General features: G+C 42.0%; 1 protein-coding gene across 2 annotated transcripts in view; it reads right to left on the reverse strand.

Annotated features, from left to right (window-relative positions):
* The window catches only part of LOC122553709 (uncharacterized), a 161,105-nt gene that overhangs the window by 124,207 nt on the left and 12,896 nt on the right, over positions 1-24,002 (reverse strand). For both annotated transcript variants that reach the window (XM_087980907.1, XM_087980858.1), the window contains exons 2-6: positions 23,899-23,999; positions 21,872-21,941; positions 17,402-17,532; positions 10,355-10,443; positions 310-409 (exon numbers count right to left, since the gene is read on the reverse strand). In XM_087980907.1, the coding sequence (XP_087837033.1) occupies positions 310-409; positions 10,355-10,443; positions 17,402-17,532; positions 21,872-21,941; positions 23,899-23,999 (491 nt within the window). The remainder of the gene's footprint in view (positions 1-309; positions 410-10,354; positions 10,444-17,401; positions 17,533-21,871; positions 21,942-23,898; positions 24,000-24,002) is intronic.

The raw sequence follows: 24,002 nt of genomic DNA on the forward strand, positions 1-24,002 counted from the left end.
AATTTCAAAGACAATACAATGTAGCAAATATCATCCCAATTCAGGTTATTGACCTGCTGGGTTAGCAGCACTTCAATTATCAATATACTAGATTGCTATTTTTATATCAGTAAGGTTGAATGTTTAATTAATTAATGGTTAATTTTAAAATGGTACAAAATGCCCTCTCAAAATGCTACCCAATTTTTTTAAATGTCCTGTCAATTCATCCCTATTACAATTGAGAAATCCATGATCTCGGATGTTAATACAAGATAATACATGATCAGTGAAAAGCTAGGAACCATAATAATGTAAAGAGTGCCTTACATAATGAATAAGAGGTCCCAGAGCAATGCCACTGTCGATGCATCTGCCAGTTATGACTATGTCAGCTCCAAGGTCCAGAGCTCTGCTGATTGGTTTGGCACTGTGCAAATATAAATTCAACAAAGTTACATTGGCATATTAGACTAGATTAGATTCCCTACTGTATGGAAACAGGGCGTTCGGCCCAACAAGACCCTCCGAAGAGTAACCCACCCACACCCATTCCCCGACCTTATATTTACCCCTGACTAATGTACCTAACACTATGGGCAATTTAGCATGGCCAATTGACCTGACCTGCATGTTTGAACCGTAGGAGGAAACCAGAGCACCCAGAGGAAATCCATGTGCACATGGGGAGAATGTGCAAGCTCTACACAGACAGTCACCTGAGGCAGGAATAGAAGCCGGGTCCCTGTCACTGTGAGGCAGCAGTGCTGACTGCTGAGCCACCATGCCGCCCCCATTTATTATTTACTCTGATGAGCCAACTTCACTCAAAGCTGAAAACAATGCATTTTATTGATTGGAGATGCCCGTTTTGGACTGGGGTGTACAAAGTTAAATATCACATCACACCAGGTTATAGTCCAACAGGTTTAATTGGAAGCACTAGCTTTCAGAGTGCCGCTCCACCTGATGAAGGAGAGGCACTCCAAAACTAGCTTCCAATTAAACCTGTTGGACTATAACCTGGTGTTGTGTGATTTTTAACATTTTACTGAAGCTTTTTATCTTGTATTCATTGAAATTCAATAATGTAATTGTTTGTACTCAAGCTTATTTAGCAATGTTGTCCAATCAGTCACACTGAATGTTGGACACAGGCTGTTTGAAATGAATCAGTACCCCACCTACAGCGAATAGCCATGGAGACATACTGTTTGATACTATCTGCTGATCTTTGTGATGTCCGGTCTACATACCTAGCATTACACTAACAACCAATTCAAGGTCATCAGTTAGGCTTGCAGTGTTGTACACAACTGTGTACTAGGAACTATGGTAAGTCTCATACCTTTCAATGAGAGTCCAAGTTACAATAGTAAGCTTAGAACAAAAAAAATCATAAAGGCACAAAAAGAAACAGAACAGAACCAGATCAGACCAAAGAACTGAAAAAAAAATCAGAACAGAACCAAATACCAAATAATCAAATACAGAAAATCAAACATAGAATAATAATAATAATCGACAGGTTTGAAAAGGTCTCTGTATATATTTTAAAGTTAGAAGGCAGACGTACACCATACACCACACCACGCACCGCGACCCCCATCCCGGCCTCCAACGCCCATTCGCTATTGGTCAGCAAAGCCAAGCTGTCACTGTGTGATTGGCTGAAGGATGTTGTGAAAGGGTTCAGAAAAGATTTCAAGGATGTTACCAGCGTTTGAGGGTTTAAGCTACAGGGAGGGGCTGAATAGGCTGGGTTTGTTTTCCCGGGAGTGTCAGAGGCTGAGGGGTGACCTTAGGGATTTATAAAATCATGAGGGGCATGGATAAGTCTTTTCCCTGGGGTGGAAGGGTCCAGAACGAGAGGGCATAGGTTTAGGGTGAGAGGGGAAAGATAGAAAAGGGACTGAAGGGGCAACTTTTTTACACCGAGGATATGGGACAAATGCTGGCAAATGGGATTAAATTAGATTAGGATATCTGATCTACATGGAGGAGTTGGACTGAAGAGTCTGTTTCCGTGCACTACATCTCCATGACTCTCATAGATGAACAGGCTCGTGGCTCAATCACAGTTAAACGTTTATGTTTTTGAAACTTTTCAGAATGTTTTCTGTCTGAATAATTTTGCCAGGACTAATAGTTAATTAGAAAATTTTCATTACAGGTAAAACAAGAGTATTGACTTTTGATCAGTTCTTACACACAGATGTGGCTTAGCACATTGCAAATAAAATTCCAATATCTAAAGCGAGCGAACGAGCGAGAGAGAGAGAGAGAGAGAGAGAAAGAAACATTTATGGTTGTCATTAACCATTTGTGATCTGATTTGAATCTTTTTATGAACTTATTTGGTTCTATAATTATTGATTAAACAATTAATAATGTGATCTCTAGAATTATTTTATCTATGGTTTACAGAGTAGTATCAAATGTTAAATATTGTTAATTACAACGTCAAACGTTGCCATTGTTTTATCTATGGCTTACAGAATGTTCTCAAATGTATTCACTAACTACAACTGTTCTATTGTTCAAATGTTGTTATCTGCAAATGTTAGTTTCATTACTTATGGCTTTAGTTGACCTAGGAAAATGTTGTTGTCAGCAATAGTCTTTTACGACTCAATGACCAGCAGCTGTTGGCCATTTTGTGCTTCTCAGTGAAAGCTGGCCTTATCACATATTAATACACAGGGCCCTGTTCTTTGCAGACAGAAAGTGGATGTTCACATATTGCAAGGTCCCCTCCAAGTCACACACCACTCTGACTTGGAAATAGTAACCATTCTCTCAATGTTGTTGATTCAAAATCATGGAACTCCCACTTTAACAGCACTAAGGATGTATATACAGACAGCTCACTACCCCGTACAAAGGCCACAAATTAGAAAACTGGATTTCACCATTAGCGTACTTATCAAAATTTGGTGCGCTTGCTTCATATTCTTTATAATAACTTAGGATAAGCAGTTGCTCCACTGCTGGATGTGATCGTGTTCAAGTGGTATGTCTGGGCAGGGTGTTTGTTTGTGCGCGTGTATGTGGTTGTGGGGGGTGCGGGCTTTTGCCTGTATGTGCGTACATGTGTAGATCTGTGTGGGGGGTGCGAGGGAAGAGAGTTGGGAGGCTTTTTTGTGTGTGGGGGGAGTTGCATATGTATGTGGTTGGGGGAGATGTGTGTGTGTGCATATGTGTGGGAGCAGTTGGGAGGTGAGTTTGTGTGTGTGTGTATATATATATATATATATATATATGTATGTATGTGGTTGGGGTGAGCAGGTTTGCATGTGTGTGTGCATGAGTCTGAATTTGTCAGTCGTTGAGACACAGATGACACTTCCTCATCACAGGAAATTGCATGTAGTCTTACAGATGGGAAATGATTGCACTACGACCCACAGACAGCTATTTGTGAACAGGAAAATCTCTTATTCTGGAATCTGGAATTGTGAAATGTCCAAAGGACTAAATGCAAAAGGATGAACATGTCTAAAGATGTTAATGCTGGGGATCACATAGCATTGTTGGTGAAGATATTGTAAGGACGTTTCAAAGTCTCAAGAGAAGGTAAAAACTGTTAATGCACTTTGTTGTGAGTTTAAGAAAAAGCGAGCTAAAGGATTTTTAAAAGTTTATTTCACTTAATAGTTAAAGCATTCATGTGCTTAAAGCATAGTAAATAAGAATTAACAGGAATTTCTGTTTGACAATGTTACTGAGGCAATCTGTAGGTAGACAATATCATCTCATATCTTCAGGTGTGTTGGAGAGAAGAAAAAGGACCTTTGAAAACAAATTGAAATGTTAAATGCATGATTAGAACATAATGTGACAATAGATGAACATTTATATAAGCAGCAGGTAAGCTTTCGGAATTTCACATGATTACATAGTAACATAGAATTGAAGGGGTACATCACCGGAGGAGGAGGGCAGACACAGAATGAGAGAATAATTCAGGAATTTGACAAGCTGTTAGATGACCAATAGAGACAGCAGTGAGAAAGGTGAAAGTCCATCAGAAGGGAACAGACACCATTCAATTAGGTAATCGATGGGCAGATGACATAACGATAAAAGCAGTCAGGTTGAAGCAGCAGCAATTAGTCTGGAGGAAATACACATGGTACATTTACAGAGGGGTATGGAAGAGGACGTGAAATGCGGTGGGAAGAACAAGGATTTGTAAAAAGTGCTGATGACATCTGGGAACGAGAGGAAAGGATGGTAGCACCACACTGTACTCAGCATCATCTCACAATCTATACCATAGAAATGAACAGCAGAGGAGGGGGGCCATCCCAGAGAGGATGGACAGATGCTGGTGCTGGGCAGACTCACAGCAAAATACTTTCAGCAATACCTGGGAATCTGCCCAACGTAACTCAGGAAGATCAGTCAATATTTGCAGGTTACATCAGCTCAATCCAAACAGGCAATGGGGACAGTTAGAAACTGTTTTCAAAGGGGTTCTCCTACCAAGTCAGGAGCAAACAGCTCAGTGGTTAGCACGGCTGCCTCACGGCACCAGGGACCCAGGTTTGATTCCACCCTCAGGTAACTGTATGTGTGGAGTTTGCACATTCTCCCCGTGTCTGCGTGGGTTTCCTCTGGGTGCTCTGGTTTCCTCCCACAATCCAAAGATGTGCAGGTTAGGTGAATTGGCCATGCTAAATTGCCCATTGTGTCAGGGAGGCGTAGGTTAAGTGCATTATTCAGGGGTAAACATAGGGTAAGGAGAATGGGTCTGTGTGGGTTACTCTCTAGAGGGTCAGTGTGGACTTGTTGGGCCGAAGGGCCCGTTCTCACACTGTAGGGATTCTATATTGTCTGGTTATTATCGACCAATTTACTGGGAGAAAGGAAGCCTATCTCTAACAAGAGTGTTTAGGAACAAATATTGCTTGAATAACAGTAGAGAAGTAATCCCAAAATGGGGAATATCATTACAGATGGATTCAGGTCAGAGAACACATTTTACAGAATGGTGGATTAAGGATTGATGAAGTTACAGCAAGTAATTAAGAAGGTGCATGGAATGTTGGCCTTTACTACTAAGGAGTTTAAAAATAGAGTAGACTTGTTACAACAGTACAGCATGCTAGTGAGGTTGCACCTGGAGTATTGCGTACAGTTTTGGACCTGTTATTTTTACAGACTGGACATACTGGCATCAGAGGCAGTTGGAAAGAGACTCAATAATCTAATTCCCGACATGAAGAGGTTGACTTGAGCATAGTTAAATAGGTTAAACTTTTATTCGTGAGAGTTTAGAAGAATGAGGCGTGATCTGTTGAAATATACAAGATTCTTGCCAGAGTAGATGGGGAAATCTTGAATGAGGGGACGTAGTTACAGAATAAAGGGACATTAATTTAAAACTGAGACATGAGGGAATTTATTGTCTAAGACAGTAGTAGATATCAGGAATTCTCTATCCCAGAGAGTTGTAGACCCAAAATAACCAAAATTAATAAAATGGTAGATAGATCTGAAATATCAAGGATTTGATCCCTATGACAAGTTTGAGAGATAGACAGGAAGCTGGAAGAACACAACAAGCCAGGCAGCTTCAGGAGGTAGAGAAGTTAACGTTTCGGGTGTAACCTTTCTTCAGGACTGGGGATGGGTGTGGGGGCAGTTGCAGGTAAAGGGGTAGGCGGGGGCAAGGTAGTGAAGTGGGGATATGTGAAAATAGGTAGAAGATGAAACCTGATTGGTCAATGGGAGGAATGAATCTGGTTGGGAGCAGTAGCAGGGAGGGGAGGGCTGGGAAGGGAGGTTATTTGACATTGGAGAACTCAATGTTGAGTCCTCCAGGCTGTAGGGTTCCCAGGCAGAAGATAAGGTGTTGTTCTTCCAATAGGAGCTGTGATTTGTTTTGGCAATGGGAGGGGGCCAAGAATGATCATGTCAGAAAGGGAGTGGTTAGGGGAATGGGCAGCGACTGGGAGGCCGAGTCGGCCCATGTAGAGAAGACCACATCAGGAGCACCTGATGCAGTAAACTAGGTTGGAAAAGAGTCCTTCTAGCACCGGGCCTCTCCAGCCCAAAGCGAATAATGATGACACAAGCTTGAGAGAGGCAGAATGGCCTACTCCCGCTTTTATTTCTTAAGTCCTTATGAAGTTTGCAAGTTCCTGCGAGTCAAACAAAATTTCATGCTCCCACCACCCCAAGATCTTAAGTGTTGTAGACAATCAATGACTATGAGAGAGAGAGAAAAAAGGTCATGTAAGGGAATGGGAATGAGAGAGAGAACGTGTCAGGGAAAGGGAGCAAGAGAGACAATGTGTGGGTGAATATGAAAAGAGAATGTGGGAGTGAATATGACAGAGCAAGAATTAACGAGGGAATGTGAAAGAGAGAGAATGGGTGAGGGAATGTGAGAAACAGAGAATGTGCGAGGGAATGAAAGTGTGTGCAATTCCTCATAGAGAATGAGACAAGAGAATGTGCAGGGGACAGGAGGGAGAGACAGAAAGACAATGGGGGTGGGGGGGGGGAAGAGAGAGAGGGAAGAAGGGGGAGAGAGAGAAAAAAATGTGAGAGAGAATCCAGTTTAATTCTCAATCTCTGGATTTCTGTGCTCACTTTTCCTATGATGAAAGGGAGCAGAGAGTTACAACTGTGAATAGTAGAATGTGTGTTGAGGTTGGAATGAGCAGTTTTGAGGAGGTCTCTGTGAAGGATAACTGTGCAGGCAATTGAATGAGGGTCAATGTGGAGTGTCTGCTGAAATGAGGGCTGGAGGGGGCAGCTGGAGAAAAATGAATGTGTCCCCTATAAGATGTGTCAGTCAGAGAAGTGCTATTCAAGAGAAGACTAGGATGATGAGACAGTGGTGATTATTAGTTGTGAGTGATAAGACACTTGCCTTTACACACCTTATGAAGTGATTAAACTTCTGGCAGCAATTATCCAGATCTTCAGCATCACAGTCCTGCTGCTTATAGCCTCTCCCATATTTAGCTACATCGGTTTCAAGACTGACTGGTCTTCTCAATAACAGAGGTCGTGTGTGATTGGAGAGGGAACCCAGATGAGGGTTGGTAATATCATGGCTGGTTAACAGCAAAGCTGAAAATGTGTTGCTGGAAAAGCGCAGCAGGTCAGGCAGCATCCAGGGAACAGGGGAATCGACGTTTCGGGCATAAGCCCTTCTTCAGGAATGAGGAAAGTTTGTCCAGCAGGCTAAGATAAAAGGTAGGGAGGAGGGACTTGGGGGAGGGGCGTCAGAAATGTGATAGGTGGAAAGAGGTCAAGGTGAGGGTGATAGGTCAGACTGGGGTGGGGGCAGAGAGGTCAGGAAGAAGATTGCAGGTTAGGAAGGCGGTGCTGAATTCGATGGATTTGACTGAGACAAGGTGGGGGGAGGGGAAATGAGGAAACTGGTGAAATCCGAGTTCATCCCTTGTGGTTGGAGGGTTCCTAGGCGGAAGATGAGGCGCTCTTCCTCCAACCGTCGTGTTGTTGTGGTCTGGCGATGGAGGAGTCCAAAGACCTGCACATCCTTGGTGGAGTGGGAGGGGGAGTTGAAGTGTTGAGTCACAGGGTGGTTGGGTTGGTTGGTCCGGGTGTCCCAGAGGTGTTCTCTGAAACGCTCCGCAAGTAGCCGGCCTGTCTCCCCAATATAGAGGAAGCCACATCGGGTGCAGAGGATGCAATAGATGATGTGTGTGGAGGTGCAGGTGAATCTGTGGCGGATATGGAAGTTTCCTTTGGGGCCTTGGAGGGAGGTGAGGGGGGAGGTGTGGGCGCAAGTCTTGCACCTCCTGCGGTTGCAAGGGAAGGTGCCGGGAGTGGAGGTTGGTGTGGATCCACACCCCCAACAACCCAACCTCCACTCCCGGCACCTTCCCCTGCAACCGCAGGAGGTGCAGTCCTCACTTTCTCCTCAATGGTTAACAGCAAAGCCCACTCCTTGAACAATTGCGTTTGCAATCTACTACACTTGTCCCTCACTTGTTCAAGAGCTATAATTTGAAAATTCTTTCCTACATGTCAACAGCCAGTTGTAGGAAGCAAATTATTTTCAAGTGCTCCTCATTGTTTGTATTTTTCTGATTTGTCATTCTGTGGCAAGCTATGAGAATTTAATCTGCCAAAAACCTGAAAACTTTGAAGATTCTCCACAGGATCCTCCTTATTCTTCCCAAGATTCAGTGAAACAAGCTCTATACTGTTCAAGCTTTACCTGGTAAGTATAATGTCCAATTCCTGACATAATTCCCAGGAACTTTGCCGTAGCATTTCTGCGTTTCTATTCACTTTATTATAAGATCATAATAAGTTGCAGGAGCAGAAAAAGACCATTCAGCCCATCAGGTCTGCTCCACCATTCAATCATGGCTGATATGTTTCTCAATCCCATTCTCCTGCCTTCTCCCCCAACCTATTACTAGTCAATAATCCATTTCTGTGATAAGTATACTCAAATGCCTTGGCCTCCAAAGTCATCTGCAGCAATGAGTTCGACAGATTTACCACCCTCTGGCTGAAGAAATTCTTCTTTGTCTCAGTTCTAAAGGGTCCCCCTTCACTCTGAGTCCTAGTCTCTCCTGCTACTGGAAACATCTTCTCTGCATTCACTCTATCCAGGCCTTTCAGTATTTTGCAAGTTTCAATGATATTCCCCCCCCACCCCCATCCTTCTAAGATCCATCAAGTTCAGACCCAGAGTCCTCAACTGCTCCTCGTTGAACAAGCTCTTCATTCGTGGGCTCATTCTTGTAAACCTCCTCTGGACCCCCTTCAACACTAGCACATCCTTCCTTAGATATAGGACTTAAAACTGCATACAATATTCCAAATGCAGTCTGACCAGAGCCTTATACAGCCTGAGCAGTACATCTGTTCTTGTATTCAAGCACTCTTGAAATGAATGTTAACATTACATTTGCCTTCCTAAGTGTTGACTGAATCTGCATGTTAACTTTAAAAGAATCCTAAACTAGGACTCCCATGTTCGTTTGTGCTTCAGATTTCTGATGCCTTCCTCATTTAAAAAAAAAGTCTTCACCTCTATCAAAGGGCATAACCTCACATTTTCCCACATTGTATTCCATCTGCCACTCCTTTTCTTACTCTCCTAAACCAATCAAAGTCCATTTGCAACCTCCTTGCCTCCCCAATACTACCTATTCCTCCACCCATTTTGTGTGATGTGCAAACGTAGCAACAGTACCCTCAGTTCCTTCGTCCAGATCTAGCGATAATATTATGTCCCAAACAATGTCAGCAGCAGCATTTTTGACTTCAGTAAGAAAGTTAGGGGTTCATATTCCACTCCAGGACCTGAATATATGATCTGTGTTAATTCTTCAGAATAGCACTTTAGGGAATACATTACTGTCAGCGATGCTATCCTTCATACGAGATAACTGCTTGCTGGTACGGAACGTAAACAGACACTAAGTTGAGGCTTTCCATCTTACGTGGAACTTAAAACTAAAACATAACCAATGTTCATTTGAAATGTTAACCCAGGGCTTCACATGTGAAAAACTCCAAGAACAATTCAAAGAAAGAGTTGGAAATACTCTCAGTGTCCTGTAATATATGTTCTTTAAACAATATGACAATAAATGCATTAATAGATTAATGATCTTATTTTCTGTTTCTGGAGTTCACTTAACAGAATGCTCTGCCTGCCCATATAACCACAACAAATACACTTCAAATATAAATAATCAGCAGTGAAAGACTTGGGGTTGTTCTGTATACATGTAGCCACTGTATAAATGCCACAGCTCTCTTTTGTTTTCAAATTCAATATCATTCCCACTACTTAACATATACACAACTAAAAATCACATTTACCTAGTCTTAGCATAATTAATAGATATTGATTCACTAATTCTGGAAGTTCATTTCTTTGAATTAAACCACATTCATCATATATCTGTCCATTCCAAGAATCACTGGCCTACTTCAATATCATGGACTCATGCTCTGCTTAGCATGTACTGAAAACTGGTATAATTGCAAACATCAATACCAATCCACTTGGACCAGTGTCTACTACTACACAAGTTCCTGCACAGTTGCCAGAGCTCAGGGCTACTCACATGCCATCAATCCATACAGTATAAATACTGACGCCTTTTGTACTTTAAAAAACATCTGCCACAAATATCGCTCTCAAGATCCAAATTCACTTCAGTCAGTATACTGTCCATCAATGAGATATATTTCTAAAATGATATTGCACAGACTTCTCAGAACTCAGGCAGAGATTCACCTTGTGTTGATAATGTGTTAGCTCTTGCCAAACAGCAAATTTAAAACTGAACTTGTTAAAAAAAGCAATACTCAATAAAATACATATTTAATCCTGGGCATCATAGTAAAAGTAAGTACTCACCCTAAATATGCATTCATGCTTTGAACATTTGCAGGGAAAGGACTTCCATTATTCACGTCAGTAATGCCTGCTTCTTTCAGCAAATCTTTCTGGCAAAAAAAAAAGGTGTGTGCAATCCATAACTGTTAGCTCTAAGAAAACCTTTTCTTTTTATTATTAAAACCTTTCTTTAGTTCAGTTAGAGACTGAATTACACCTGTGTACCTGGATTCAATTATCCCTGACCCACTATCCCGATCACTTAAAGATTGAGTTTGGTCTCAAGTTTTAACCCCGAGATTGATCCTAATAGTTGCAAGTGGTACAAAAAAGTGCCATGATTTTCCATCTGTGGTCATAGGAGGCAACAGATCTCTTGACATTAATGCACGCTACAGCAAAATGTGACAGCTAATTCTGCAATTTTAAATTCACCCTAGTCAATTTAAACTAGTTCTCTGTCTTTAGAAGAGAGGTTAATTCTACATGACTACAGGATTATATGTTAAAAGTAATTGACTGACTGCAAAGTACTTTGGGACACTCCACAGTTGTGAAACATGCTTCTTTAATTGTATTGAAAACAATTTCAAATCAAAATTATATTAAAATATGCAATAAAAAGGTTTTGTAGTAGCTATATAAAATCTTGTGTAATTTGTAATTCCCAAGAAAGTCCATTTTTCAACTGATGATTCAATTGACGGAATTCTGGACCGCTTTGCCCAGGTCACTGTAATCTGTATAAATTACTCCTGTTATTTTGAAGTTATGATATGAATTAAGAATTGACAGGTATCTTTGCATTCCTCGGTGTATTTTAGAAGTCACTGATAAGTCGCAAAGACATGGAGAAACAAATCTTCTGGGAAATGTCAAGAGGTGGAAAAACTATAGAGTAGTTATGATGGAAGTCTTTTGTTCTGATATAGACTGGGCAGCACGGTGGCTCAGTGGTTAGCACTGCTGCCTCACATTGCCAGGGACCCAGGTTCGATTCCAGCCTCGGGCGACTGTCTGTGTGGAGTTTGCACATTCTCCTTGTGTCTGCGTGGGTTTCCTCCAGGTGCTCCGGTTTCCTCCCAAAGTCCAAAGACGCGCAGGCCAGGTGAACTGGCCATTCTAAATTGCCCATTGTGTTAGGTGCATTAGTTGGAGGGAAATGGGTCTGGGTGGGTTATTCTTCGGAGGGTCAGTGGGGACTTGTTGGGCTGAAGGGCCTGTAGTAACTGTGTAAAAGACAGAACAGGCAAACCATGTGTTTTTTTTACATCAGTTCTGATTCCAGTTAAAGTGCTGAGGAGGCATTGCTTTTTTTAAACAGTCATTAATGGATGTGGATGTTACTGGCTCGGTCAGCATTTATTGTCCATCCTTAAATTCTCTGGCTCTGGAAATGAAGTCAAGTGGATCCAGTGCCAATGAGGTAACATTAGGAGATAGTGATCATACGGTAGTAAGGTTTAGATTACCTCTGGAAAAGGACAGAAACAATCCAAATTTAAAAAGTAAAAATTAATTACAGAGACTAACTTCAGTGAGCAGATAATGCTTCTAGCCAAAGTAAGATGGAATCAAAGATTGGCAGGCAGAACTACAAAGGGAGAATAGCTTGTATTTGAAGAAGTTTATTGGGTGTAGTTGAGATACATTCCGACAAGGGGGAAAGGTAGGACCAACACATTTATGAATGATAAAAGACTTGGAAAAAAGCCGAAGCAGAAAAATCATGCATATGACAGATGTAAAGTTGATAAAATAATGGAGAACCAGCCTGATTACAGAAAGTTGAGAGGAGAAAATAAAATGAGAGAAGCAAAAAGAGAATATGAGAGTGTCAGCAAATGAAAAAGAGAATCTGAAAGCTTTCCAGAATAATATAAAAAATAAGAAGTTGGTAAATAGATGAATGAGGCCAACAGTTTTATACTTGGAAGTCAACGCCATGGCTGACATGATTAATAAATTAGTTAGCGTGTCGTTCATCAAAGTTATAGTGGAGAAGGTGCTTCTTGTATGGGCTAAAAAAAACTTAACAAACCTCAATCTTAGAAAGATTGAATACACTTAAACTTGCTCAGTTAGCAGGACCAGATGGACATTTGTGAGAATGCCGAGAGATTTAAAGTTGGAAGCTATGAAGACACTGGTCATTAATCCTTTAATCATCCCCAGATACTGGATCAGTTTGTGCATCTACATTACCCACGTCCTTACTGTCACTGGTTACTAATCAATTATCATCTCTGGTCCCAAATGATTTCATAGGAACAAAGGTGTCAAGTAGTCCTTAAAAAACGTCAAAGGAATTGACAGGTGGATATGTTACATTTACAGTGATAGACTGATAAAATGAGACACAAACTAGAAATAAGCCTGTGAAGGTGTGCTGTTATGTGGTTTATTTTCTTAGCAATAAGCACATGCCTCATTTATGATACAATAAATAACACAGCCAGAAAGCAAAACTGAAAGACATTGCTCCGAGTAGAGTAGCACTGGGTGCTGAATTAGTGAATACTTTCACATGCTCTTCTTTAAGAGTGATTTTCTTCAGTTTAATGATATGAGAAGAAGGCCACCTTCTTTTGCTTTAAACTCTTGAAAGTAATGTGAAAATCACAGTGTACAATTATGGATAAAATGAGGAGTAAGGACACTTAAAATCACACCAGTTCTGAAGAAGAGCTGTGTTGAACTTGAAACATTAACTCTGTTTATCTCTCCACAGAGGCTGCCAGATCTGCTGAGTTTTCTGCATTTGGCAATTTCTGCGAGTGTCTTAAAAGTGCACCAATTTCCTGTGTTGCTAGAAACACAGCATCAGTGCAATAGTGTTTGTCTGAACACACAGATCAATCAGTGTTTTAAAATTTAAAAGCAAGAAATTAAAGATGTGGTAGTGAAATACCACATATGAAGAAATGTTACCTTCAAACAAGATGAACTTGGTAAACTCATTCAATATTTTTTTCAAGCAATATGATTTATGACAATGTAAAGTTTGAAATCTTATATAATTTCAAATAATGTTGTTAAATAACGTTGTTAATTTTATATAATCTTAAATAACGTTGTTAAAAATGTAGGACCAATGACCACTGATCAGTAAGGTTGCAAAATTTGGTTCTTTCAATACATTGTTTTGGTTCTTTGGTTGCACATTACAAATGTTAAGAGGTCCCAATGATGTTATTGTGAGTGTTAACATGGGTGGTGGCTGCATGCACCCCAAACATACAAAGATGTAGGCTGTGATTTTCATCAGCACTGATTTGATACTCATATGGACATTTACAATCTAATTAAGGTTCTTCATTAAACGTAAACAGTGAAACATGTGTTCAACAGCAGAAAGGACACCGATCAGCACAAAAGGATATCAACCATTTTCAGATTAGTTGCTGTCCAACTTCTACTTTCTCTGCCTGAGTTTGCAGAAATGTTGTGCACTGCTATTTAAATTGTTACTATGGAGTGAGTGATACTGCACATGGTGAAATTCTTGGTTTGGATTTTAAAGGTTTTGCTAAGCCACTTGCCCCTGGAGCCTGCTCTGCCATTCAGTAAGAACATGGTTAATTCATGTTCTCATTTAATCCCAAAAATCTTTTGATTCCCTTCTCTAATAAAGGATAGAACAGTCAGACCATTTGCTCCCAGTCATGGTTACCATCCTCCTTGGCCTAAAGCACAATGCAGACATTGAGAAAAGGTCAAGTTACTTGCAAAGGGAGAAGAAAGAGGTTGGGGAAGTGCCCTCAATAACAGATCTTATCCACTTAAGGTTTGGGAAAGCAATTCTCTTACCCTAGTCCAAGTGAAGAGCAGTGTGTCCATCATTTTCATTTGATGAATTATGTCCTCTGATACCTGTCACTGCTTACAGACAGATCTTCACCTTCAGAGAAGCCAGAGGTAGTACTGATACCTGTTGCAAAGGTGACTGTGGCCATGAATTTCTTCGTTCAATACTTCAGCCGCAGACATCTCGAAATCTCTTGGTTTAGCATTCACTGTTATATTAGGGAGGTGACTAGCACCACAGTTTTGAGGATCGAAACAAACTCGATCCTCAAAAACTCTTGCAAAGCACAACTATTCCCTTCTGAGGAAAGCTGGACCGACTGAACTTGTTCCACTGGAATTCCGAAAAGTGAGGTGGGGAATCATTTATAAGATCCTGAATATGGTGCATGGTGAACATGGAAATGATGCTTACGCTTGGGGGTGCATGTAGAACGGTGAGCTACGGGTCACCCTTTTAGGGCAGAGATGACGAGAATTATTTTTCTCTCTGAGGGAACTCATTGCTTCAGAGGCCTGTGGAGATTTGGTCATTGAATATTTTCAAGGTAGAGGTAAATAGATTCGTGTTAGTCTAAGGGAATCAAAGTTACTGGGAATAAATGGCCATATGAAATTTCAAAAACAAATCAGCCATGGTCTTATTGAATGGCCTCCTCAATTGCCAAAACAAACCACAGTGCCTATTGGAGGAACAACACCTTATCTTCCAATTGGGCACCCTACAGCACACAGGACTCAATATTGAGTTCAAAAATGTGTTGCTGGAAAAGCGCAACAGGTCAGGCAGCATCAAAGGAACAGGAGAATCAACATTTCGGGCATAAGCCCTTCTTCAGGAATGAGGAGGGTGTGCCAAGCAGGCTAAGATAAAAGGTAGGGAGGAGGGACTTGGGGGAGGGGGGTTGGGAATACGTAGGTGGAAGGAAGTTAAGGTGAGGGTGATAGGCCGGAGAGGGGGTGAGGACGGAGAGGTCGGGAAGAAGATTGCAGGTCAAGAAGGTGGTGCTGAGTCTGAGAGTTGTGACTGAGAAAAGGTGGGGGGAGGGGAAATGAGAAAGCTGGAGAAATCTGCATTCATCCTTGTGGATGGAGGGTTCCTAGGCGGAAGATGAGGCGCTCTTCCTCCAGGCGTCGTGTTACCATGGTTTGGCGGTGGAGGAGGCCAAGGACCTGCATTGTCCTTGGCGGAGTGGGAGGGGGAGTTAGTGTTCAGCCACAGGGCGGTTGGGTTGGTTGGCGCGGGTGTCCCAGAGGTGTTCTCTGAAACGTTCCGCAAGTAGGCGGTCTGTCTCCCCAATGTATAGGAGGCCACATCGGGTGAAGCGGATGCAGTAAATGATGTTTGTGGAGGTGCAGGTAAATTTCTGACGGATATAGAAGGATCCCTTGGGGCCTTGGAGGGAAGTGAGGTGGGAGGTATGGGCGCAAATTTTGCATTTCTTGCTGTTGCAGGGGAAGGTGCCAGGAGTGGAGGTTGGGTTGGTGGGGGGTGTGGATCTGACAAGGGAGTCAAGGAGGGAGTAGTCTTTCCGGAACGCTGATAGGGGTGGGGAGGGAAATATATCCTTGGTGGTGGGGTCTGTTTGGAGGTGGCGGAAATGACGAAGGATGATATGATGTATCTGGAGGTTGGTGGGGTGGTAGGTGAGGACCAGTGGGGTTCTGTCCTGGTGGCGATTGGAGGGGCGGGTTCAAGGGCGGAGGAGCGGGAAGTGGAGGAGATGCGGTGGAGAGCATTGTCAACCACGTCGGAGGGGGAATTGGGGTCTTTGAAGAAGGAGGCCATCTGGGTTGTTCGGTATTGGAATTGGTCCTCCTGGGAACAGATGCAGCGAAGGCGAAGGAATTGGGAATATGGGATGGCATTTTTACAGGGGATAGGGTGGGAGGAGGTGTAATCTAGGTAGCTGTGGGAGTCAGTCGGTTTATAGTAAACGTCCGTGTTGAGTCGGTTGTTCGAGATAGAAATGGAGAGGTCTAGGAAGGGGAGGGAGGAATCTGAGACGGTCCAGGTAAATTTGAGGTCGGGGTGGAAGATGTTAGTAAAGTAGATGATCTGTTCAACCTCCTCGTGGGAGCACAAGGTAGCGCCGATACAATCATCGATATTGAGTTCTCCAATTTCAAATAACCTCCCTACCCATCCCCTGACTCCTTTCCCAGCCCCTCTCCGTCACTGCCATTGCTCCCTGCCACCAACCAGATCCATTCCAGTGATCAACCAGGTTGTACCCTCTACCTGTGTTAACCTATTCATACTTCACAATCCTGCCCCCGCCTCCCCCTTTATATGCAGCTCACCTGAACACCCACCCGCAATCCTAAAGAAGGGTTACACCTGAAATGTTGACTTCTCCACTTCCTGATGCTGCCTGGCTTGCTGTATTTTTCCAGCCTCCTGCCTGTCTATTTTGGATTCCAGCATCTGCTGTCTTTTTTTGTCTCTATCCATGGTCTTATTATTGAATGGCAGAGCAGGCCTAAGGTGCCAAATGGCCTATTTTTGCTCCTCATTAAAATGTTCATAATTGTCATAGAATCATAGAGTCTCCACAGTGCGGAAACAGGCCCTTCGGTCCAACAAGTCTACACCGACCCACCCAGACCCATTCCCCCTACTCTATATCTACCCTTGACTAATGCACCTAGCCTACACATCCCTGAACACTGTGGGCAATTTAGCATGGCTAACTCACTTAACCTGCACATCTTTCGACTGTGGGAGGAAACCGGAGCACCCGGAGGAAACCCACGCAGACAAGGGAAGAATGTGCAAACTCCAAACAGACAATTAGTGGGCGGCACGGTGGCACAGTGGTTAGCACTGCTGCCTCACAGCGCCAGAGACCCGGGTTCAATTCCCGCCTCAGGCGACTGACTGTGGGGAGTTTGCACATTCTGCCCGTGTCTGCGTGGGTTTCCTCCGGGTGCTCCGGTTTCCTCCCACAGTCGAAAGATGTGCATGGTCAGGTGAACTGGCCATTCTAAATTGCCCGTAGTGTTAGGTAAGGGGTAAATGTAGGGGTATGGGTGGGTTGCGCTTCGGCGGGGCAGTGTGGACTTGTTGGGCCGAAGGGCCTGTTTCCACATTGTAAGTAATCTAATCTAAGTAAGTAATCTAATCTAATCTAATTGCCTGAGGCTGGAATCAAAGCCAGGTCCCTGGCAGCAGTGCTAACCCCTGAGCCACCATGCCGCCCCAGAGAAAGCATTTTGATATTTTTCTTCTTTGTTTATATCCTATTATTTCCTACATACCATCAACATTAAATCATCGCCTGTCACGACTCCAATCTTCAAGTCCAGATCTGCTTTCTTCACAACTTGCTGTAGAGCAGTAGCACAAGCGTGAGGATTCACACCTCCAGCATTGCAGACGACACGAATACCTGAAGCAAAAACTAAATACCTTTAGGGCATTTGTTTTTCACTATGTTTGAAATTAAAATGTAAGTTTTTACTGATTATCGTTTTGATTTATTTCCTCTTTCAAAATGTGTATTTTTTTTGTTTCACAATTTCCTCTGATTCTTTGACTTTTTGGGACTTTTGCAGTTGTGAAACAACAGGTGGTTGTGATGAAGGAGCAGCGGTCCGAAAGCCAGTGCTTCCAATTAAACCTGTTGGACTACAACCTGGTGTTGTGTGGGTTTTAACTCTGTACACCCCAGTCCAACACCTGCACCTCCAAATCAAGATAGTAAGAGTCAGCTAAGTATCTTACCGTGGAGTCATCATGGTTGAGCCTGATTTGGTTCTTGTTCAATATACACGTGCTTTCTAGCAATAGTCACAGAATACAGATCCACAAAGAAAGAACAAACAACCTTGCAATTTTATAGTTCCTCAGGATACACTCAGAACACCACAAAGTGCCATACAGCAAATTGTTTTAAATACAGTGCCAATCTGTACTCACCAAAATTCCACAATCAGCAAAGTAATCTGCTTTTGGTTGTGCTACTTGAAGAGAAAATGCTGTTCAGAGCAGTAGGAGAATTTCCTGCGTTCTTTGAACAATACCACCAGGTACTTTATACCTATTATAGCTTGCAGCATCTCCAGCAATCATAGCAGGGTCAGCTGAGATTGTGTAGTTTACAAATCCATAAAGAGGCTTGAACTTAAAATCTTCTGAACTGATGCTAACAGAGCTACTGATTTATGCAAACTGGGAAGGAAATGTTGATTCTTGTTGATTTCCTTTCAAAGCGCAGAGTGATTATATCAAGTTGAGTTGCTTGTACTGTCGCAGTTGGCAACAGCTAGCTCAGTGCCAGCCCATATTCAAACTGACAATTTCCTGCTAAGCTTCAAATTAGGCAGTACATTTTCCAAATACATTAGTGGAGGAACTGGTAATTTTCCATTTCTTGGAGAAGGATAATAAATCTGAAATTATTGTCGAAATTGATTGAAATTCACATCATAATGAATGGCCAACTTAAATGTCACTTAAGTAAAAATACTGAAAATAAAGTCAATGCAAAGTTGTCATAGTCTCAGGGAACCATATGGTGGCCCTCTCAATAGAGAGACACAACTGAGAGTGATTTAACCTCAGGGGTACCATGCCTCCGGCAAGAAGCAATGTCAAGAAGGTGGGATCTTCATGTTACTTTGGCCGGTACAGAAAGTGAACACATGCAGTTGGTGTGACTCTGCATTACAAACCAGCCATCCGGTCAACGTCACGTGAGCTAACAGACTACCTATACTGTAAACATGTTATTTGTTACTGTAAGAAACTTCTCCTGTGTTTCATGTTAATTGCTTGACTTTGTTTAGAGATGAACATAATAATGTTCAATAATAGTATAAGAATATACTCAAAATGCAAATGTGAAGTGGAAAAGTCAGGCGTTGAAGCACATAATAATCCTTAGTGATCAGGGGAGGAGGCATTCATGAATATTTCTCAAGTATATATCTGGGACCATGATTTATGTTATCATCTCATATGATCTGCAGGAATGCCTGATGCCTAACAGAATGAAGAACAGCTGATAGATTATTAATTCAGTTTAAATTTGTGTAAATTAGTTTAATTAATAAATATGGGCAGCTAGTAATCAGCAGGGGGCGAATTTTATGGAGTTCAGTTAACTGAACAAAAGCTGTCACCAGAAGCATGGATTCAGATGTTTCACAATAAAAAACTGATTCAAAGTTTCCCGGTTATCTGTGAATAGGTTAGGACAATCAGGAAATATATTTATTTGATCATTGACAAAGATTTTTAAAACGAGTCTAATGCAAGTCAAATGCAATCGAGCAATCTGACTTTAGACTCTGGAATATTTTTTACTTTCTTTCTATTCTGTCTCAAAATTGTGCTTCAGCTTCAGAGGAGCACTCCATCCTGTCCCAGCATAAACCTTTCTCTTCTCTCATACCAGTTACCGTAATAACCCTTCCACATGTTATTTCCAATTCAGTGCTAATCTGTGCTAAATTCTGGGTGGTGTGAGTGAGATCTAAAGGAAACAAATTTATAGGTTTTGCAACTTTATGAAAAAAAACAGAAGGCTACTGGTCGAAAACAAAGTTGCCTACCACTCCATTCCCTGCTTTTATTTTGGTATATCAGACCAGAAGGCCATGCTCTTTCACCCAGTTTACAAGCAGAAACTGAAGCATGAGGATCTGGTACAGAAAGTGGTACATGCTGGTCCAAGGAACAGATGCTTGGAGTCAGTGGACAGGTTAATGGCAACTTAAATGAAAATGCTACTACCTTTGCAGAATTCATCAGTAAGTATGTAGACAAGTATGTGCCGAAGAAGTTAATTCAAGTTCCCAAACTGAAAACCATGGATGAACCAGGAGATTCACTCTTGACTGAGGCGTTCAAGTCAGGTGACCCTGACCTATATAGGAAATCTAAGTATAATCTTCCCAAAGTCATCATGGACGCTAAGAGACAATACCAGACTAAACTAGAGTCCCTGACTAACCATATGAACACATGTCGACTGTGGCAAGGCTTATATAATGTAACAGGCTACAAAGTGAATTCAGGTAGGATCACTGATGACAATGCATCCCTCCCCACTAAGCTCAATACATTCTATGCTCGTTTTGAACAAAAGGTCAGTGAAATGATGTCACTTGCCTTGACACCTTGGGTGCATCTGTACACACAGTTACCAGAGTAGAGGTCCGATCCGATCGGTCTTCTTGAGAGTGATCCCATGCAAAACGACTGGCCAAAACAAAGACAGCGGCCATACACTCTCCTGCATAGACCAGCTGGTAGGAGGATTCGCAAACATCTTTAATCTCTCCTTACTCTAACCAAGGTCCCCACCTGCTTCAAAAAGACCACTATCCTCCCAATGTCAAAGAAAAATCAGGTAATGTGCCTTAATGCCTAACACTCGGTGGCTCTGACATCCATTCTTATGAAATGCTTCGAGTGGTTAGTAATAGCACACATCAATCCCAGCCTCCCAGATTGCCTTGAACCTCTACAATTCGCCTAGCTTCACAATAGGTCTATGGCAGATGCCATATCCGTGGCCTTACACACATCTCTGGAACATCTGGATAATAAGGACACCTACTTAAAACTCCTAACTTTGGCTCTGCCTTCAACAGCATCATTTCAGCAAAACTCCAAGACCTAGCTCTCTGCTCCATCCTCTGCAACTAGATCCTTGACTTCCCGATCCACAGACTGCAATCAGTAAGGATAAATGACAACACTTTCTCCACAATAATCCTCAATACTGAGGCCCCGCAAGGCTGTGTGCGCCTGACTGCGTGGCCAAATTCAGCTCTAACTCCATTTGCAAATTTGCTGATGACACCACTGTAGTGGGTCAGATCACAAACAACAATGAGACAGAGAACAGGAAAGAGACAGACAGCTTAGTGGCATGATGTAAAGACAACAATCTCTCCTTCAATGTCAGCAAAACGAAGGAGCTGGTCATCGACTTCAGGAAGCAGAATCAATGGTGCTGTGGTGGAGATGGTCAAGAGCTTCAAGTTCCTAGGAGTAAATATCACCAATGGTCTACCCTGGTCCATTCCACATTCATGCTATAGTCAAGAAAGCACACCAATACTTCTACTTCCTCAGAAGTCTAAGAAATTTGGCATGTCCACAATGACTCTTAGCAATTTTTATAGATGCCCCATAAAAAGCATCTTATCTGGATGCATCACAGCTTGGAATGGCAACTGCTCTACCCACGATTGTAAGAAATTACAAAGACTTATGAACACAGCCCAGTCCATCACGAAAATCAGCCTTCCATCAATTGACTCTGTCTGTACTTTACACTGCTTCCAGAAAGCAGCCAACATAATCAAAGGCATTTCCCATCCCAGTTATATTCTCTTCCACCCTCTTCCATCGGGCCGAAGGTACAAATGTTTGAAAACACGTACCAACAGATTCAAGAACAGTTTCTTCCCCGCTGTTATCAGACTTATGAACAGACCTCTCATATATTAGAGTTTATCTTTCTGTGCACCTTCTCTGTAGCTGTAACACTATATTTTACATTCTGTTCTCTTTCCCTGAAGCACTTATGTAAGGAATGATTTTTCTGGATAGCACACAAAACAATATTTTTCACTGTATCTTTTCACTGATATACTTAATTTTGCAGTTTTTCACCTTAGTTATTAAATGACAACAATGAGTTTAACTAAACAAATTGTTTTTAACTAACTGATAAAAGCAGAAAGAAAGAAAACCATGACTGTCAAGATTACCTCTTTTATGAATATCCTTAATAAATGGGACCATAGCAACCTCCACAAAATCTGGCACATATCCATGGTTCTGGAAAAAAGAAACAGGTTATATTATTTCTGTACACTTGGGAATACATTATAAATCAAAATGGAGAGGCATTAAAATCTATATCAAATACAGGACATTGACACAGTACACCGGGGTACACATGTACAAAAGATCAAAAAAGTGTTTGATCAAAAATCATCAACCTAAAATGCTGTTTCTTTCTCTAAAGATGCTACCAGACATGTTGAGTACTTAAGAGTATTTTTTGTTTTTACAGGAGAAATGCAGCTGGGGTTTCTCACCTGTGATCAGTTGCCCAGTGAAGGTGAAGTGCCCACCCCAATCCCATTATGGGAGAATGAGAATGAAAGAAGAACTGATGCAGATAAGTACTTCTGGAAAAATATGGAAATGAGTCACCTACCAGTAGCCAAGGAGATGTATGATCAACAACATCAGGAACATAATGTGGACCTGAATATTAGATCTTCAAAAGGTGGGGAGACAAGTGCCCTTGACTAAGGAGCCAGAATTTTAGGGGACAAATCTTTCAGACAGCATATATCTCATGTGGATTAATTTACTGTTAAGATAACAGGTCAGCAAGTCTATTGCCTAACATTTTGCAGAAAACCTTGCTGAAACCTGCATAAGACCATAAATTCCAGGAGCAGAATTTTGTCATCTGGCCAATTGAATCTTCTTCACCATTTGATCATAAATGATATGTTTCTCAATAATCTCCTGCCTTCTCCCAGAGCTCTTGATCCCCTTACCAATCAAGAACCTATCTACCTCTGTCTTAAATCCACTCAATTTCTTGGCCATCACAGCCCTCTGCAGCAATGAGTTCCACAGATAAACCACTCTGTGGCTGAATAAATCTCATCTCAGTGCTAAAGGGACACCCATGCGCTCAGAGCCCTAGTCTCTCCTACTTCTCCACATCCACTCGATCCAGGTCTCTCAGTATTCAGCAAGTTTCGATCAGATGCCTCCTTACCCTTCTCTTGAGCATTGACCCAGAGTTCTCAACAACTCCTTATATGACAACCTCTTAATCCCCAGGATTATTCTTGGAAACCTCATATGGACCCCCTGCAATGTCTTCTTTAGGTATGGGGCACTAAACTGCTCACAGTATTCCAAATATGATCTGACTAGAGCGGCTTCAGCACTTGCGCTTGTAATCCAGCCCTCTTGTAATCAATGCTAACATTGTATTTGCCTTCCTAAGCACCAGTTGAACCTGTATGTTAATCTTAATAGAATACTGAACTGGGACTCACAAGACCCTTCGTGCTTCAGATTTCTGAAACCAATCCCTGTTTAGGAAATAGCCTGCACCTCTATTTTTTTCTACCAGACTGCAGAACCTCATGCTTATCCACATTTGCACTCCATCTGCTACTTCTTTGCCCACTTTCCTATATTGTCCAAGGACTTCTGCAGCCTCCTCACTTCGTCATCGCTGCACATCCCTCCAGCTCTCTTTGTGTTATGTGAGAACAACCTTGAGACAGTAACAGTTTCAGGACATTCATTCAGCAGCTAGGGTAGGGATGGCCTCTAAATTGGCTTTGCTCTTGTTACTTGGCTAGATTCTTTGTGTTGGATACTTTCACAGGGCGTACAGGGCTTGAGTGGAAATATCTAGTCTGTAATTATACTGGCAGTAACAATGCTGAGCATGTGCCTTGCAAAGATAAACTAGATGGGATTTATCACCACTCCAAGTTGAGAATATCTGTGCAAGGTGAAGAAAACATAAAACTCATGTTACCGCAAGTGAACCGACACCTGTCATGAAACACTGAGCGAAAAATAAACTTCTTTGACACCAGCTGTGATGCATGCCCTAGAATTAATTCACCTGCTTCCCTAATGGAGCTCAGGTACAGGCTGTACACTGATGTCTCCTCAAACACCCCCAAATAGTATTTGGATACACAATGTACTACACTCCAATTATTTAATAATAGAAACACATTCTCACAGAAGATTTTGCTTTAGCAGCAGCGAGCAGCGACATGGTGATCTCAGAGAGGTAATCAAACACCAGAAAATCCAGGTTTCCACCAAACACCAGCTGCGGAACTA

The sequence above is a fragment of the Chiloscyllium plagiosum genome, unplaced genomic scaffold (genome assembly GCF_037043375.1).
Source record: "Chiloscyllium plagiosum isolate Xiang-an unplaced genomic scaffold, Cpla_swu_hap1 HiC_scaffold_1, whole genome shotgun sequence".
Lineage (NCBI taxonomy): Eukaryota > Metazoa > Chordata > Chondrichthyes > Orectolobiformes > Hemiscylliidae > Chiloscyllium > Chiloscyllium plagiosum.